The 18,387-nt window shown below is 54.0% G+C and overlaps 4 protein-coding genes across 4 annotated transcripts; 2 read left to right on the top strand and 2 right to left on the bottom strand.

Moving 5' to 3' along the window:
* The first annotated feature begins 1,781 nt into the window (after positions 1 to 1,781).
* Positions 1,782 to 5,060, top strand: CDEST_05165 (Putative protein kinase). Its single transcript, XM_062921324.1, has 3 exons — positions 1,782 to 4,037; positions 4,088 to 5,004; positions 5,046 to 5,060. The coding sequence occupies exons 1-3, from the start codon at positions 3,120 to 3,122 to the stop codon at positions 5,053 to 5,055; spliced, it is 1,845 nt and encodes a 614-aa protein (XP_062777375.1). The 5' UTR covers positions 1,782 to 3,119; the 3' UTR covers positions 5,056 to 5,060.
* Position 5,061: 1 nt separating this feature from the next.
* On the bottom strand, positions 5,062 to 8,242 carry CDEST_05164 (uncharacterized protein). Its single transcript, XM_062921323.1, has 2 exons — positions 6,748 to 8,242; positions 5,062 to 6,660 (listed from the first exon to the last, which is right to left on the bottom strand). Exon 2 carries the CDS (start codon positions 5,878 to 5,880, stop codon positions 5,131 to 5,133), a length of 750 nt encoding a protein of 249 aa, XP_062777374.1. The 5' UTR covers positions 5,881 to 6,660; positions 6,748 to 8,242; the 3' UTR covers positions 5,062 to 5,130.
* Positions 8,243 to 10,242: 2,000 nt separating this feature from the next.
* Positions 10,243 to 11,790, top strand: CDEST_05163 (Putative cytochrome b5-like heme/steroid binding domain, fatty acid desaturase type 1; the record flags this gene model as incomplete). Its single annotated transcript, XM_062921322.1, has 3 exons — positions 10,243 to 10,364; positions 10,419 to 10,597; positions 10,655 to 11,790. The coding sequence occupies 3 exons, from the start codon at positions 10,243 to 10,245 to the stop codon at positions 11,788 to 11,790; spliced, it is 1,437 nt and encodes a 478-aa protein (XP_062777373.1).
* A 1,563-nt stretch (positions 11,791 to 13,353) lies between these two features.
* CDEST_05162 (Putative helicase, Zinc finger, RING-type, Zinc finger, RING/FYVE/PHD-type) lies at positions 13,354 to 17,852 on the bottom strand. Its single transcript, XM_062921321.1, has 2 exons — positions 17,049 to 17,852; positions 13,354 to 16,885 (listed from the first exon to the last, which is right to left on the bottom strand). Exons 1-2 carry the CDS (start codon positions 17,071 to 17,073, stop codon positions 13,554 to 13,556), a joined length of 3,357 nt encoding a protein of 1,118 aa, XP_062777372.1. The 5' UTR covers positions 17,074 to 17,852; the 3' UTR covers positions 13,354 to 13,553.
* Positions 17,853 to 18,387: the final 535 nt, after the last annotated feature.

Below are 18,387 nucleotides of genomic sequence, written 5' to 3'. Positions count from 1 at the left end.
TCCCATCGGCCTGTTGCGCAGTTTTACTGTCGTGTTACTATGCAAACGGCATAGCTTCAGGCAGTGGAGGGCGAAAGGGTGACAGAGATGACTGATTGACGATGTGTTGGCCCCTCAGACTGCGGACGAAGAGGTTAGGTCGCGCAGCGGGCGACCTTGACGCAGCATAAGGATGAGCACGTGGGTTTTTCTTTGTCCTTGCCCAGTGCCCCCGAGGGCAGATTCCGACGCAAGAAGACGGAGAAGGACCCATCGATTGTAAGATTGCGCAAGTGACGGATCTTTGATGCAAGTCGGCAAGCGAAGAGAGTCCATGTGCGCCGTCATTTGTTGGAGATAGCGGTCAAATCATCAAGGATATTTAGCCAGTGACGGGTTGCTCTCGAGTTATATTGGGCTCATCGAATTTTAGAGAGGTCGCTGATGCGTCTGGTTGCTATCAAACCTCAGAAGGTGTCATCGTTGTCACCGTCGCCGTCGCCATCTTCAAGGGCAAAACCCTTGTGCACTCGCGATGTGACTCTGGCGGAATCGAACGCGGCGAAGACTCTGGATCTCCGAGGTGGCATGGAGATGTTGAGTCAGCAATCAGCCGGCGTCCCCGCTGTCTGCCTCCGATCTCCGCCTGGTCACCCTTGTTAGTCTCTATACCTCAGTGTGGGTCGGGCAAGGAGGTAAAGGGCGGTCAATTCCAGAGTCTGAAGCCAATTGATTTGAAAAGGAGACGTGCAGCAATGATGTGGATGTTTGCAGGTTTGGAAGAAAGGGGCTGTGGTTTGAATGCGAGCCTAACGAACCCAACGTCCACAGGAAAGGATAGTCGGTATCCAATCGTCGAGAGGAAGGCTGAGGACAGAGGTCATCGTACATGTCAAGACGGACGCTAATGTGACTGGCGTGATGGAGGTCGACCTCAGGCTGGGTTTCCATACAGGCTCTAGTTGTTCACCTCGCGTCTTGCCGGTAGTATCTTTGTTATTCGGACAGGCGGGAGGCATACCGCACGCTTTGGTACGTTGAATGGGCAGAACGTATTGTTTGGATTGTATGACGGTTGAGGGGGAGGCAAGGCAGTTGCGTCCCTTGGTGATCACCCTACCGTCTCTTGGACTTTTCGGAATGGGAAGCAACGATCATCTTCGAAGAAAACCACTTATTACCTACCCAAGGTAGGTAGGTAGGTAGGTAGGTAGGCAGACTAGAGATGAGACTGCCTCAGCTATCACTGAACATTTGACGCCCAATTTCCATTTTCAAGTGGAACGGACGGGAAGGAGGGACAACGCATCAAAGTTGGGAGCGCCCCACCCCTCCACAAAGAGTCAAGCTCCCAGTGCTCTCCCGTTTAGCGCAGCCCGTCCCTCACCTAAGCCCGCCCCCGGCAAGCCATCCATATGCAATGACAGCCATGAGGTGGCGGGGCGCGTGGTGTGGTGCCTGAGTGCCCAAGTGAGGTCAGACAAGCATGGCATTTTAGTTGCTTGGGTTCCTCGACCCTCATGTACACTATTCGTTCCTCGTTGGCTGCTCTTACCTACCTTAGGTACCAATGTTTGTATTAGGTAGATAGGTACCAAGACAGATACTTTCTATTACAGCGTGCCTTCAGCATCCGCTCGTTTCCCTCTCACCAGCCAGATCTTGGGTACGAATTCAAGAGGTTGTCTTGAAGCGCGCGCGCCGCAGGAGAACCGCTGCCTTCTTCTTCGCCCGATCTTTCTATTGGTACGGGAGCTCGATGAGGCATCTTCCGGTGCCCAGACTCCCAGCCTCTTGCAGCAGCTACCTGGGTAGAAACACGCGATGCTGGGGATCCCCAATATTGTCCTCGCTAATCAAAACTCCCTTTCGAGTCCTCTTCCCACGCGCTTCTACCGCATGCGCAAGCACCACTTTGGATGTATCCTCGCGAGAAAAGTAAAACCGCTGCTCCAGACCAGAGACAGACCTAGCCGCAGGCGCTGACCCCGAACCCCACGACGTCGAGTGTCCAGGGGCAACCGTCAAAGCTGCCCCTCCCCCTCTTCTTGCTCCTCTCGGGACCTCCCAGTCAGCTTCCCTGCCGCTTGATTTCCATACAAACCGCACGAGTCCAACGCTCGCCTCACCTCGTCGTCCAGCCCGTCGAACACTACCAGTACATCACGACGTACCCGACGTTTGGCTCGGCCTAGGTAGCCCGTCCACGCACATCCATACGTCAACCGCACCGTTGTCAACACACATATCACTCACGCCCACGTCTTCCATCGACATATTATCACACTTAACATACCGACACCACTTCTATCTGTTCGAGACGCAGGGCGGTCCGACTCGGCTTCGCTCCCACACGTTATTTACATTGCCACCCCGCCTCGGCCTAGGCGAATCAACTTTACGCGCCAAACCCATCCCTTCATCGTCAAAAACCTACACACGCGCCGTCCTCGTCATCTGTCCGGCGGCCGTCGTCCTAGGTGATCCCACCCGACCTTGTCAGTACTAGGGAAGAAACACCTAAACTCATGCTCGACTCTCATGCTCTATTCTATCCATGAATGACAGCAAATGCACTGCATCCAACATCTGCGTGCACCAATTACCTCCTTCCGACAACCTCCTGATTGGCCTACGAAATTCCTCCAAAAGGCCCCTCGAGCCCGGCCGATCTCTCGTCCTCTGCCCCTCGTCACTCTCATCTGAATATGGTCGTCGCTATTGCTTCTTTGTACACTTCCATCCTCCTTCGCCACAGCGTCTGATGTCTCTTGCGTGCGGCCACCTGCATACTGCCCGTCACGCTTGAGTAGCAACTGAACGTCCACAAGAACACGCCCATCGTCATTCTTGTCTCGCGCTGCCCGCGCCCGGCCACTTCCCAGCCGCCGCCAGCCCAACACAGCTCAGACCTGACACCAAGCCCTCCCGAACTAGGCTGGACGTTGACCGTCTTTCACTTCAAGGCCCATCCTTGTTCCCCGCCTGGTTCGCTCCCGGACCAGGTCTGCCGGCCTATCCCCAATCAGTACCTCGTCCCGACTCCCCAGAAACCACACCGTTGAGAGCCTCACCTGAACCTCCCGCCATCTAAACGGACTCATCAGAAAACACCCCGACGACATCTCACTCGATTAGTGATGATGGCGCAATCGACCCTATCTTCTACGGAGCCGCCGCCCTCCTCGGCCCATTCGTCCACCGGCTTCCTGCGCAAACTCTTCGGACGAAACAATGCGGCCCCGGCACCCGTCGGCCCGTTCCAGCCTAGGGAGCCCGAGCCCGAGCCTGAGCCTGAGCCCGACTCCGACGACCCGCAAAGTACTGACCTCACGCGCCGGGTCTCTAGAAAAGTCGTGCCCGGGCTTCCTCGCGTGCAAACCTTCAAACGCCAACAGTCAGAGCGTAGGAACAACCTCTCACCAGTCGAGTCCTCACCGGCAGAGAGGCGTGCTTTGTCGGTGGACAGACGCGTGCAGTCGTCACGTACAGCGTCACAGGCGCAGTCCTTTCCCCGAGCTAGTGCCCCCGACTTCTTCGAAAATGCCTATGGGGTTCAGACTGCCCCTTCTTCTCCGGCCGGCCCTGCCGACGAAAAGGCCGAAGCCAGCTTGGATCAAATGGTAGTGCAAATATCAGAACCCACTGTCAACGAATCTCATGTGCACGAAGTGCAGTCCAATTCCGATGCGCACTCAGTAACGACGTCACAATCGCACTACGAGGCGATGATTCACGATGAACTCGAAACCACTTGGGTTCTCAATCTCAGCATGCATTTCCGGGACAAATCCAAGAGAGAAAAGTTCTTTGTGACGTATCGAGAAACACCCATTCTCTGGCGTCGGGTAACTGTTTCTCTCGATTATCGCAATGCCCCGGACAACTCTCTTGAGCTGGACTTGCTGCATACCAAGTCTCAACGCGACAAGAGCTCAAAGATATACGAAGCCATCAGAGACAGCCTGCAAGACATCCAGTTCTATCAATCCGTCACCAATCTGAAGCTACAGACCACTGACGGCCGACTGCATGTTCATGTAGTTGAGGATGTGAATGTGAGTCGATCAGCTCGTCAGCCCTAACTCGGAGGCTAACGGTGTGACAGGAAATCATTCAGTACCCTACCGTTCGTCAGGTACAACACCTGGGCTGTCGAAGGATAAGAGAACGGGACATTGATTTTGATTCCCACATGTCTGGGTTTGTTTACAAGGTCAGAGTCAGCGGTGAGGTACTCATCAAAAAAGAAATACCAGGCCCCGACACTATCGACGAATTTCTCTATGAGATTAATGCCTTGAACCGGCTTCGGTATTCGAGGAACATTATTCGATTTTATGGCGTCGTTGTTGATGATGACGACGAGCATGTCAAGGGACTGCTCATTAGCTACGCCGCCCAGGGTGCTCTCATCGACATCATCTATGACAATCGACAGGACTCCGACTTGGGTCTGCCGTGGCCGGTTAGAGAGAAGTGGGCGCGTCAAATCGTGCAGGGACTCGCGGACATTCATGAGTCTGGCTTTGTACAAGGCGATTTCACCCTTTCAAACATCGTAATCGACAACGAAGACGACGCCAAAATCATTGACATCAACAGACGAGGCTGCCCGGTAGGTTGGGAGCCTCCCGAAGCAACACCTCTTATTGAGAGCAACCAGCGCATCTCCATGTACATTGGTGTCAAATCCGATCTCTATCAACTCGGCATGGTGTTGTGGGCACTGGCGGCACAGGACGATGAACCTGAAGCTCAGGGACGGCCCTTGCAGCTCGGAGAGGAGCACATCGTGCCAGCCTGGTACCGAGAGATGGTAGACATCTGCCTAAGCGATGACCCCCGATTGCGGCTGCAGGCCTCCTCACTCATGGTCTTATTCCCCGAGTCCACAGTTGGAGAGGATGCTCCCCCGTCTATCTCCGTGGATGACGGTTACACCATGCAAGAGTACTTCGTAAATGGCTACCAGGACAATGGCTACGCGAGGGTCAAGACTGTCCAGCCGGCTCATGATTGGTCGTACGTCAACCTGGGCAATACTCACGCTGGTCCGACGAGAGGTTTTTCTGAAGACCCCTACTACTACACGAGAGGACGATCCCCTCCAAGCCCTCTCCCGAGTCAGTATGGACGCTGCGAGTCACCTCACATGGGCCACAACATCTCGAGCTGGGCGGAGGCCAGGAACATTGCACCGTCATATAGTGACGTCGGAGGAGACGAGATGGATGATCGCAAAAGCGCAACACCGACAACCAGCAAAGATTCCATCGCAACGCCTGAACCAGTACAGGAAACAGACCAGTCGGTGCAACAGAGGCTGGAAGAACTGCAATGGACACCCGTTTCCAATGGATTAGCCGTGCTGGATCGGGCCGAACTTAATCGGACGTTTAGACAAGACGATAAGAGACTCGTCGAAGAGGAGCTTGCAAGAGTGGTCTCCGGGAATAATTCGGCTGAGGCGCACGCTTCTATTGGTCCCGTCACGTCGCAGCCAACCATGCCAAGGTCTCTGACAGTCAAAGACATCAATATAGCTGAGGAAGTTTTGGGAGACAAGGTGGAGGAGCTGGGGGAAGTCGAGCGTAAGCCGGAAACGGAGCCAAACAGAAAAGAAACAGAAGGGCAATCAGAGCCTATAGCAATGGGGGAAACAGTACCTGAAAAGCAACTGAACAGTAACGGCACTATTTCGGGCGAGTCGACGGACGTTGCGGCTGCAACACCGCACAGGGGACATGAGAATCTGACTGCGGAGTCGTCAACCAAAGATTCTACTGCGACCGACCCGGACCTCACCGAGGGTGGGATCACACCAAAGGTGGACACCGTTGACGAACCGCAAATCCCGTCAGCACCCGGTGCCAAGACTGCGTTGACAGAGAACGCCATCACATCCGAGACCGGCAAAGAAGTCAAGACAGCAGCGCGATCGCCCCCCGCGGCAGAGGCTCCGGAACTGAATGGCGTCGGCGCTGCCTATCTCGACACCGACGAGCAGACGATGCGGGAGAAGACGTCTCTTGAAGATGTCTTTGAATCAACGACAGTGGCAGCATCAGCAACGATGACGACAGGTGCTAAGGAATGATGGATGTATAGAGGCTGGGGCAGCGACAGGCGAATTTGCACGAGGGCAACTCGACCAGCCGGGCATCGGTGATGGCCTGTCTCTTTTCTCTCTTGAGTGGTAGCGCTGCCACTGTGTAGGGCGGATGGGTTGTCCCATCAGTCGTCGGCATAGCGTTGGTGTAAATTTTGGGTCAAATTGTAAGTGGGAATAGATGCCATCAACCGAGCCTCTGGCAACCTAGCTGTCAGGAACCGCGTGACTGCAGGTTACTCGTAGTGACTTTACATGACTGTGAAAAATTTCCACGTCTGACTACCTAATGACAGAATGGAATGTGGGTAATGGATGTCAAGTCGGCAGAGTTAGGAAAGAACAGAAGAAGAAACGAGAAAATGAAAGAAAAGGCCTTACTGGGGACGAAATGTGAGCTCCTACCAACCCGGTACAAAGGTTGGCTTTAAGTTGCAAAAGCGGTGGTTGAGTTCTTGATAGTAGAAGGGTAGTATAAACTAGGTGGTGGTTTTTGAGTAGTGATATTTTATTGATGACGACCATCCAGAAAGCTTGAATCCCGAAACCGACATCAGGTTCGATTCAGTCTAGGCGGTCGGTCTAGAAGTTAGCATCGGCTTGGCAGCGGTTTGATGAGAATCCCTTCTATACGTAGGCAAAGCTGGGAGGCAGACCTCGGTCAGGTCAACACTCAACCGGGCATAATTTTCTTTCCCATGTTGGTGAGCATTGCAATTAGAGTAAGAGGTCCAGCAGCGGGTTGTAGCAGTTGAACGGCATCAAAATTGGAGCTAAGAGCTCGGGTCGCCGCGGGCGGCTAGGTCTGGCTCCCAAAGCTCCCAGAATCAGCGAATAGGTAGGTTTGTATGGAGGGGAGAGGAAAGGGGGGGAAAGGGCTGACTGTGGACGACAGGGTGGGTCGGGTGTGGCGTCGACCAAATGCGAGAGGGAGAGAGGCTCGGGAGCGCCTCCACTAGTCGGGTTAGCATAGAAATGTTCCAGAACGCCGAGGTTTCACAGCTGTCGAAACTGCCAATCGAAGGCCCTTGATATATAGCGTGCTTTAGGGAGAGACGAGAACTTGAAAGGCGACGAGAAGAACTGCACACCAGGGAGCGTGAATCGCCACTCAACTACAAGGCCACAAGACCACAAAGCAGACCTCGGGTCGGCGATGGTGGAGGCAAAAGATACCTATGATCCTTGCCGTGTCCTGCAGCTCTGGGGCAGAGGATTGCGGGGCAGGGTCCTGTTTCTGTTGGGGATGGGCCGGGATGCCGGAGTGGGAAGGGGCGGATGTTGTCTTTTCTCTTAAAAAAGATTGCCGGGGAAAGCGAATTCAAGGGCCGGGCTGGGGTGCAGAGTTGTCGCCTGGTAGTATCCGTAGGTCTGTAGATGCCGAGGCTGTACTCGGTGAATGGTCTCCCATCCATGCACCGAAACCGAAATCGTTGGCCGGGACGTTCAACCGACCATGTGAAGAAGCGGGAGTGGACGAGGCCGCTGGCTAGTGATTCTTAAATCCTGCGAGATAAGATAGTCGTCCCAACGATAAGGAAGAGAGATAAGCCCCCCATGCCAGATAAAAGGGCCTAAGACGCCTTACCACTGGAAAGCTCGGAGGCGACGTGAGACCTTCGTCATTCAGTGGATCTCCGAGTGGGGACACATGTTGAGAGACGGCGTGGACTGCCGCCACTGTTGATTCATCACTGCTGTTGTTGGTTCGACGACCAACCGGTCGGCGGTGACGCGCTTCTCTTCCGCCCTGTGTGTTTTGGCGCATGACCCAGCAGGGCCTGGGGGGAGGAGAGGGAAGGATCGGTCAGAGACATCGAGTTCGAGCTTGCAACTGATGAGTCGCCTCGGGTAAATACCATGCTTCCCTTCCTTCCTTTTGTGACCTGCTCCGGGAGATGTGCGTGGCCAAACGCCGCCCGAGGAGCGGTAAAGAACGGATGGTTGATAGAAATGGATCAGGCCGATTCAGGTCGGGTGGTGTGTGATAGCTAGCTGCAGGTACAAAGTTACTGCATGAGGTACGGTGAGACAAGAGAGGCGCTATGAAAGAAAAAACGAGCAAGCGGGAAGGCGTACGGCGCTCGACGAGGCTCGAAACGTCCTTCGGTCGCCTTCTTACTCGCCTTGGAGCCGAGCGCCGTCGACAGATGTCTAACACATCGCCACCGTCGTGGAGATCTGGGGGAGAGTGGCATGGCAGAGCAACAAGAAATTCTTGGACGCGGTGGTCGGCATCGCCATGGTGGAAGATCTGGCGCGTGCTCTCTCGAGGGCATGCGGAACTTATCCAGTTAGACGGCTCTTTCCTTCAGCCCTGAAGAGGCACTGGAGTCGTGGAAAATGGTGGAGTGCGGGTACAAAGTCCTGATCAAGCAAGGTCAATTCCAGCCGCCCATCCGCCCCGCCCCAGCGACGACCTCAAGGCAGGGGCAAGCCCCTGCTTCCGCCAATGAGCGGTCCGACATATTAAAAAGCGTTGGGGAAGTTGTTGGGAGCCGGGACCTTTTTTCCTTCTCTTTGGACCACATCCGTCTTGTGCATGCTTGCCAGTGATTCATTGCAGATTGACAACCTCCCACCTCACCCTCAAGAGACAAGAGAATTGCCAGCAAACCCCAGAAGCCTGCGGGACTAGGGGAAGTGGGAAAGGCCAACGAAAAGTGTGACCTGATCTGGGGCCGTCAATCGTCTCATCCTCGGCTGTGCAAAGAGATCCGATGCGTTGGCAGGCGCTGGATTTGCTTCTGATTCTCCAATGCCGGACTTTTTTGATGGCATGTTTTCTTGCTTGCGTCAAGATTGATGACATTCGACCGATTTTTGTTGGTCCCTAGAAGAACAGGTTCTGTGAGAGATTTAGATAGTTGAATCTGCCCATCTTTTGGTCCCAACGAAGAAAGATACATCTCCAAGACTTGACGGGCGGAGCAGATGGTAGTGTTCTGGACGCGGGCGTGAGGTTAATGGCATGTCGCTAGCGATGTCAGACCAGAGACGGGCGGAGAGACGGAGAGACGAAATAGCAGGCGGAGGAAAGGGAGGAACGCTTCCCCAAAGATGCTGGCGAGACCGAGAGAGTGTTTTCAATGCCACCTGCCGATTGGTGATTGTTGAGCGCAGCTGCTACCTTGTTCAAGGAAACTACCTGGTTTTGCATGGCAGTTGTGAATTGTGTGTACCCTACGGACACTCTTTACAGAGTACTGACTTGCCCATGTAGGCCAAAAGGAAGACGGCGGTCACTTGCTATTACGACTGGTTAACAACGAACAAACTGCAAGGGGACGGGCATGCCCTTGTGATAGGCGAGGGATGCACATTGCCCTCATCCCTTCTTGCCTGTTTTCTGGCCATGCCACTATGCTCAGCATGATTCCTTCCCGCCGTCCTTTCGGATACACGCGTCGTCGTCCAATACTTGTCGGGCATGAGGCAAGACCGCAAATTCTCGGTGCGGGTCTTTCTACTGTGGTACTAGATAGGTAGTTACGATGGCGAGGAAGTCTCTTGCTTCCCATCTGTCTGCCCATCTCCATTCTCGTTGTCTGCAAATCCCGTCCCAGCTCAAAGGTCCCGCCCGCCCATTCCTCTTCCAGCCAGCAGCAGCATTGTGAACTCGGGTTGTTCAGAGTCCAACCCCACGGCCCAAGCAAGGCCCACGGTGCCCATCCATCTTCGCATTTTTTCGCTTGATTATGACTTAACCTGGGTCCTGGGCTAAGTGATCTCTGATTCACAGGACCACGCCCCCCCTCCCCACCACCATCCCACCCTTTCCACTCGCTCGTTTGCTGGGATTTTTGAAGCTGGTGGGTGGCGGACACCTCGCCCAAAGGTACCCCGGCCTCCGTACCTGTCCTTCCTTGCTGGGGTCTCAAAACCTATCCGTTACCCTTTATATAATTCACAGCCCTTCGTCTCCTCTTCACCTCGATATCCTGTCCTTTAGACCTTCCCTTCTCTCCAAAAGTCCATCACCCCCACCGGCCTTTCGGACAGTACACATCAACGCGGACGACGTTGCTACCTACCCAAGGCACCAAGCATCGTTGCGGTTGTCTTCTGGTACAGGCATCTTGGACTACCTCGTTTCCCGAAAGATAACACCCGGCTTTCTCGATCGTAGCCCTCTGGCTCAGTTTCTCAACATGTCGGCGACGACTTCGTCCTCCGCCGCGACGGCTAAGCAGGCCGACAACTTTCCCGATGGCACATCTGACTACGTCCCCGTTCGTGCCGCCAAACCCTTGGACCCCAAGAAGCCTCACATGTGCGTCTTTCACTGCCCCATGTTGAGTATGACGGAGACTGACCTTCTTTGAAGTTCGACGCAGCCTGTCACTTTGGCCAACTGGCACAAGCACGTTAACTGGCTGAACACCACATTCATTCTGATTGTCCCCCTTGTTGGGTTCATCTGCTCCTATTGGATTCCCCTCACGTGGAAGACGGCTGTCTTCGCTGTTGTCTACTACTTCAACACTGGTCTCGGTATCACTGCCGGTATGTCTCAAAATTATGCTTGACATCTGGGGACAAGTCGAGCTGACAAATAGATAGGCTACCATCGTCTTTGGGCTCACCGTAGCTACAAGGCCAGTCTTCCTCTGAGAATCTATCTTGCCGCTGTTGGCGCCGGCGCCGTGGAGGGCTCGATCCGATGGTGGTCCCACGGCCACCGCGCTCACCATCGATACACCGATACCGATAAGGATCCCTACTCCGTTCGCAAAGGCCTTCTCTACAGTCACATTGGCTGGATGGTCTTGAAGCAGGACCCCAAGCGTATGGGCCGAACCGACATCTCCGATCTCAACGAGGATCCCGTCGTCATGTGGCAACACGTCCACTTCATCAAGTGTGTTATCGCCATGGGTGTCATCTTCCCCACTCTTGTCTGCGGTCTTGGATGGGGTGACTGGCTCGGCGGCTATGTCTACGGTGGCATCCTCCGCATCTTCGTCGTTCAGCAGGCCACCTTCTGCGTCAATTCCTTGGCCCACTGGCTCGGCGACCAGCCCTTCGATGACCGTAACTCACCCCGTGACCACGTCATCACTGCCCTCGTCACGCTCGGTGAGGGATACCACAACTTCCACCACGAGTTCCCCTCCGACTACCGCAACGCTATTCAGTGGTGGCAGTACGACCCTACCAAGTGGTGCATTTGGACCTGGAAGCAGCTTGGCCTCGCCACGGACCTCAAGCAGTTCCGTCAGAATGAAATCGAGAAGGGTCGTGTTCAACAGCTTCAGAAGAAGCTCGACCAGAAGCGTGCAAGACTTGACTGGGGCGTTCCCCTTGAGCAGCTTCCCGTCATTGACTGGGATGACTTTGTTTCTCAGGCTAAGGATGGCAGGGGCCTTGTTGCCATCGCCGGTGTTATCCATGACGTGACCGACTTCATCAAGGAGCATCCTGGTGGCAAGGCTCTCATCTCATCCGCTATCGGCAAGGACGCCACTGCCATATTCAACGGTGGTGTTTACCTACACTCCAACGCCGCCCACAACCTTCTTTCTACCATGCGCGTTGGTGTCCTCCGAGGTGGTTGCGAGGTTGAGATTTGGAAGCGTGCCCAGTACGAGAACAAGGACATGACATATGTCACCGATTCAAGTGGCCAGCGTATTGTCCGTGCTGGTGATCAGCTTACCCGCGTGTCGATGCCTGCCGCCAGCGCCGACGCCGCATGAACGAGATGACGGAGAAGACAACGTAATGACAAACTGGGATGGCTTGTTTCGAATCAAACAACCAAATGGGAGAGGCGGGAGTGTAACTCTTACAACGACATGCAATGCAACCGGTCTTGCGAGGCCTGCTTGGTTGTAATCGCCCTCACTATGGTATGTGCAAGCCGTTTTCAAGAGACGGCTTTTGACACTTGAGTTGTATTCTGGGGAAGCTCAATTGCCGACCTCAATATTATGGGATATATTTTAGGCGTTTGCGGGAGGTCAGGCATTGTAGAGGGGCGTTCGCTTTGACAGTAATGAAAACTGTTTAGACTAGAAAACGGGAAAACTCAAACCAGAAGCCGAGAACGAAATTATACAACTTTCACTTCTAAATCCCAAGATTCGGTCGCATTAGTTGGGGTTTTCTTCCTCTGATACTAGGTGTTTTCCTTGCCACGTTGACGAGTGTTGGAAAAGATTATGTGAGAGCCAAACACGAGGAACATTTCATTGCAATTTGAGTTCTATTTCAGGTGACCAATTTCCGAGAACCGAATATCACATAACGTGGAATTTGCGGCCGCAGCTCCTGAGCCATGCCCGAGACCCAATCCGTTGACTGTCCACTGCCGTCACCTGTCAGGTACCCTCGAAGCACGGCGACGTGTTTTCCATCCCCTTCTCCCCTTGCTCCAGACTGTTGCTTCGACTCTACAAGCTGGTCAGCGTTGAGCCTCCATCCACTTACCCTGCCAACATAATGCGGGCGGGAGAGAAAATGATAACAAGGGGGAGGGGGCCGGCTCCGCAATCGACTTGGTCGTGGCGTGATGCTATGTTGGAGTGGGCATCGGGTTGGGTTGGGGCGGAGACCCGGGCAAACGGCTCGGCCGCGGGACAACCTGGCTGGCAGTGGCGACCACGTTCTTCTAAACTACCACTTCCCAACAAAACATTTGTTTTCATATCAAATGGAAAAAGTCCGGGTATTGACGTGCATAGGTAGGTACCCCCACCTGACAATGCTGGCTAAGTGAGCAATCACTCATGCCTCGGTTGCAGTCGTCATCATGAAAATGTATGTTAGCAGAGATGACCTACGACCGTCGTCGCCATACTATATACAAATAGCACACGGAGCGACACCAAGTGACCGTCATGGATGACCGTTCCGCCTGTCTAACCAGTGTTACAGACAATCACTATGACTGCGAGCGACCATGGAAAGCATGTGCTGAGCAGACATGTATGCGGCTTGTGAAGTGGTATTATTACCTGCCTTAACTAACTTGCCTCGGTCGCGAAGCAAGATGCTGTCCATCCACCATCGCGAAAGATGTTTGCCGCCATTGTAGCTGAGACTCCCTAACTGCATGGGCAAGTCTGATGCAAATCTAGCGTCGCACACTCGCGAACCGATAGAAATAAGGAATCAGAAAGTTGCCATCCGAATCAGTCCTCAACCGGTCTGATGCTTGCAGCTCTCGTTCTACGAGGTTAGAAAACGTTGAACCGTCCTGGTATCGTCGCGTCGTTGGACGCGTGAAAAGTAATAGTGCCCCCCCCCCCGCCCCGTACCCCTTCGTACACCATAATGCAGCTGTCCCCTGAATCGTTCGAGCGAGTGAGGCTCAATCGCAGGCGGTGACATAGGAAAGAAAAGAAAAGAAAGAAGTCCCATTGGGCCCCGCTGAAAGTGCTTCGTTAGCATGTACTCCCAAACGCCATGTTGCTATGCTTGCGCAATGCTGACGACCCGGTTCTCGTCCCTCCGAAACTCATTTGAACAGGCTTCGGAGGTCCTGAAGTCTCTGTCTAGCCGCCTCGCTCTTATCGAAGACCTTATCCTTTCTATCCATGCTGAGACTCGCCAGTTTGTTCTTCTTCTCCTGCAGCTCTAGCATCTTCTCCTCGAAGCTGTTTCGCATGATGTAGCGGACTGTGCGCACCGGACGCTTCTGGCCCAGACGGTGAACTCGGTCAATGGCTTGAGCCTCAGCTGCGGGGTTGTATTGGGGCTCCATGACGTAAACATTGCTGCCCGCAGTCAAGTTGAGGCCGAGACCACCAGCTGTAATCGACACCAAGATGACATGAACCGAATCATCCTCACGAAAACTGTCCATCGCCTGAGTTCGGGCGATACGCGTCATGCTGCCATCAAGCCTGACGTACTTGAGGCCAACGTTGTCGAGAGCCATCTGAATCAAGTCAAGATGCGAGGTCCATGTTGAGAACACGACGGACTTGTGCGGCGCCTCGTGGGGACTCGCATCGCTGTCACCTTTCGACTTAAGAAGATCCTCAACCAACGCCCTCGTCTTGGTGTGAGGACCCGAGTACTTTCCGAAACTCTTGCGGCCGTTGGTGAAGGTCTTGTCCTTAGCAGGGCCCTCGTGCTCGACCTTGACGCGTGATCGACGAATGTCAACGTAAGCGGGCCTGATGACGGTGGAACAGATCGGGCAGGGTCCTTCGGCCACGCCTGGAGCGAGAAGCTGTCTGGTTTGTTCTTTGAAACCCTTGATACAAGAACCGCAAACGATATGGAAGCAGGGCGTCATGTAACCGAGGATATCTTCCTGTCCCTCCGACTCGATGTTGGCGTCGTCGTTGGATCCCAGCTTTTTGGAGCAGGCGCTGCAGGTATCGGTGTTCGTCTCTCGCATAAGCTCAAACATTTCATACGCCTTTCGGGCCGATAAACCGGGTTTCTTGTCCTCATCGTCGCTGTCAAGATCAATAGCCATGTCAGCTGTCATGCCTTGCAAGGCCTCTAGGTCTTCTTCGTTCAAGAGGTCCTTGCCATGGGCACAGAGAAGGCGAAGCCGCAAGATGGATCGGAGAATGTGGATGTACGTGTGGCCTCCCAACGCCCGCTGCACACCGTTTCCGGCGAGGACTTTGACGCGATCTTGGGCATTCTTCTCAAATAGTTCGTAAACTTCACGCTCCTCGGCAGTGAAGTCAAGCTTGATAAGGTGATCGCTGCGCGGGGGAAGATTGATCTTGTCCTTCAAACGTCGGAGAGTAACACTGTCCACGAGAACGCGAAGCTTGGGGACGATTTCTGTGTCGCAGGCTTTAAACGGATCCACGATGAATCGATTGAACTTGTTTCGATCATCGAAGGGTTTCAGGCGGATAAACTGAAGAAGGGCAGCCAAGTCCTCGAGGCGATTTTGTACGGGGGTTCCGGTAACAGCCCAGCGGCGAGCGGCCTGAAGCCGAACAATCGCCTTGAACTGTAGAGTTGCAACCTCGCGGATCATATGCGCCTCGTCTAGAACGATGCGGAACCATCCAATCTCCTCCAAGGGGAATTTGCCCGACTTTCGCTTGCTGCGAGCGCCCAGCTCGCTTGAGACAGAGCCGTAAGTGGTGATGACCAAGTCGAACTCAGCCAGCTTCTCGACATCCTTGATTCTATTCGAACCATGGTAAATGTAGTAGCTCAGCTGCCCTGGCGCGATATGCTGCTTAATCTGTTCCTCCCAGTTCGTGACAGTACTCAGGGGACAGACGAGAAGCGTTGTCTTGGTATTCTTGGCGATGCCTGTCAGCGGCAGGGAGCTCGAGGCTGTCGTTTTGCCTCCAATCTTCTGGGGTGGCACTTCGGGCTGGACAGGCGTACGGCTTGACCATTCCTTGGCGTCGTCCAGGGTACTGGCCAGAAGCGAGAGCACGCTGAGGGTCTTTCCCAGGCCCATCATATCAGCAAGCAAGCCACCGTGAGTTTCCGCGGGAAGCTGTCGCTCTGTCTGGCCCGTGATGACGTTGTAATAAGACTTCTGGCCGGCGGGGCCGATCTTGAGCTGCCACATTGAACCCTTGGTTCTCTCCTCGGCGGTAGACGTCTTCTCTTTGGCTGTCATGAAGAAAAGACCCTGCTTCTGGTGCTTGAGTAGTTCGGTGGTGATGATGGGCGATGGGTCCATCTCAGGGAGCTCGTCCGTCTTTCCCATGGAGTCGAAGACACCCATGACGTCTGACCGAATCTCCTCGACTGTGCGTGTAGTCGGGTTGGTGTAATAAGTCGACGATGAGTGACTGTTGTACTGAGCAAGAGCTCCAGCGAGATTTCTAGCACCGGGAGCCGGAACGGGCTTCGAATCAACATGGACGTTTTCGTAGCGGATGCCCTTGTCGACTCTGTTAGGGTGGCGCAGAACAATTTTTGCTCGCTCAAAATGCTTGCCAACCGCCTTCACAAATCGATATTGGCCGTACAGAGTCATCTCCAGGGGGTATGACCTCGAGATGGCATTACCCGGCTCTTCGTCCGCCTGCTTTCTACGCGCAGGGATCTTGCAGTCGGTTCTAAGCCGCACATTAGAGTCCAGCAGGGGGACAAGAGCTCCCGCGGTGTGTGCGTCCACATTTCCAATGATGTCGCGAGTGAAATCGTAGGCCGAGATCTTCTTGCTCGAATCTCCGATAATTCTTTTCAGAACAACCTTGACGGGGGGCATGAAGTCCGCTCCAAAAATGCTTTGTGTTCCTGGCTTCGGAGAGGGCACCTTGTGACAGTCGAGTTTGGCCGTAAGCATGCCGTAACAGACCTCCTCAGTTGCGGGGTCTTCAACAACCATGACCACATCATCGTCGCCCTCGGTGAGATCTACAGTTTGCGTGGATACTTTTAATTTCTCCTTCTGGCCTGCATCCTGCTTCTCTTTTACGTACGCGCCCAGCATGCCACTGCCGCCAGGTCCCATCGCCTTCTTGTTGTCGGCATCAGACTCGGGTGTGTCATACTTTCTCCGCTTAGGCTGAGGCGCAGAGGCGCGGTCCTGAACGTCGTTCATTCGCTCAATCATGTTGCCCATTCCATAGGGCGAAACTCCGCCGTCGCGGCCAGGAGTCGAAGCGCCTGAAGCCATGCTAGGTGTTAACGACTCGTTCGGGGTGTCATTCGGGCTCGCGAATTGGAAGATAAAGGAAGCGTTGCTGTTGTTGCTTTGATTTCCTGGCGCGGATCGAGTCGCTAAAGCCTGGGGCTTGGGGGAATTCTGCTTCGAACTAGGCGTAGATGCGTATGCTCGGGGGTTGAGCAACGCTTGGGGGTTCCACGACTGCGACTGAGGGTTGATCGCGTAATTTGTTCGACCTGCAGAGAAAGAGAGAGGAGAGATCAGTAAACGTTCGGCAAATTATTGTTTTGTGGAAGGTTTCTCGGCTTGTGAAAGAAGGGCAAAGGGAAGGAGCAGTCGTGCTTCCAGGCGGAGGGTGTCGAGGGACTGTTAGAGGTCAAAGACAGGACAGAGACTTACCATTTGACCCGTTGGGCGACGCCATGACTGCGTTTTCCTGCCAGCTTGCCGTTGAGTTCCTTGTTCAGAGGGCGCTGCAGGTTGAACGTAAAGTGGTGGGCCTCAGGTAAGAAGTCTGAGAAGAGTGGTTGCAATCATCACAAACGCAAGAAATTGAAATCAAATGTGAGATATCCGCAAGGAAACGAACAAGGTAGTAGTAGGCGTTTGACCAGAGAGATAAGGACAAGATGTGATTAAGGTAACCAAGCTCAAACACCACTGTGTCCCAAGCAGTGAATATTACTAGATGGCCAAATTGGACGTTTCAACCAGAGGTGGCAGGGTGGTGAGATGGGGGGAAAGCACGATGCTCTTCTCAGATGCGACCAGTTGAGAGGGTGGGACCTGGGTAATCGCAGCCCAATACCGAAGTAAGTAGTGAGTTGAAAGTTGCCGAGTAGGGTCGACTATCAAGAGTTGCAGCGTTTAGGGTCCAGAAGTACACCTCGGAATGATGCGGGCGGCGCTTGAAGTTGGGTAGGAGAACGAGGTCGAAGGTCGAGTCGAGTTGACGCCTGTTCAGAGTGCCGATTGGCCCCTATCATTCATTGTCCTTGCCTCGGCGGGGGATGGGGAGGAGTTGGTGATGAAGAACTTCGTTGCAGTTCCAGCGCCAGGCAAAGGAAAGAAGAAGAAAAAAGCAACGAGAGGCAAGATACACCTGAGGCAGGCGCAAACTGTGTAGTAAAGGTTGGTTGGAAGTAGATAGGTAAGTAAGGTCCCAGTCCGTACCTAGTTAGGTAGGTAGGTAGCGTGGGAATGTGGAAAACGTAAGGAGGAAGGCGCGGCACATGAATGTGGTGCATCGTTGGCTGCAGCCTTCTTGCAGCTAAGGTCACTCCTCCGCCTCTTGCAGCGGGGCACCTGCAGTGGGGACCCGTTGATTCCCGATTTCCGATTAGCTACCTGGAAAGTTCGCACCCTCACGTGGCCACCCTTTTCAAACCGAGCCTGGCCCTTGTGCCCCACTCCAACCTATCTTGGCCAGACCATCCCACTCTCTTACACCATCATCTGGGCGTAGTGGGCAGCCTGTGAAAGAGTGCGTGATCACTTGACCAAGCATGTCTTCCTCTCCAATCACTTGTGTATCATCAAGCTTCCCCCGCAAGGAAAGTAATGTTAACAGGAAAATAACTCATATCCGTGCTTTCAGTTTCTAGCAGAGTGGAAACAGAGTCTGCCGTTCTTGGTGAATTTGACACTCGCTCGTATCCATCATCTTCAACCCCTTCACACCCGAATAGTAAGAACGAATGCTTATGCCGCCATCCCGTTTGATCCTTTTGGCAGCGAT

The sequence above is a fragment of the Colletotrichum destructivum genome, chromosome 3 (genome assembly GCF_034447905.1).
Source record: "Colletotrichum destructivum chromosome 3, complete sequence".
Taxonomy (NCBI): Eukaryota; Fungi; Ascomycota; class Sordariomycetes; order Glomerellales; family Glomerellaceae; genus Colletotrichum; species Colletotrichum destructivum.
This window is presented reverse-complemented; position numbering and strand designations above follow the sequence as displayed.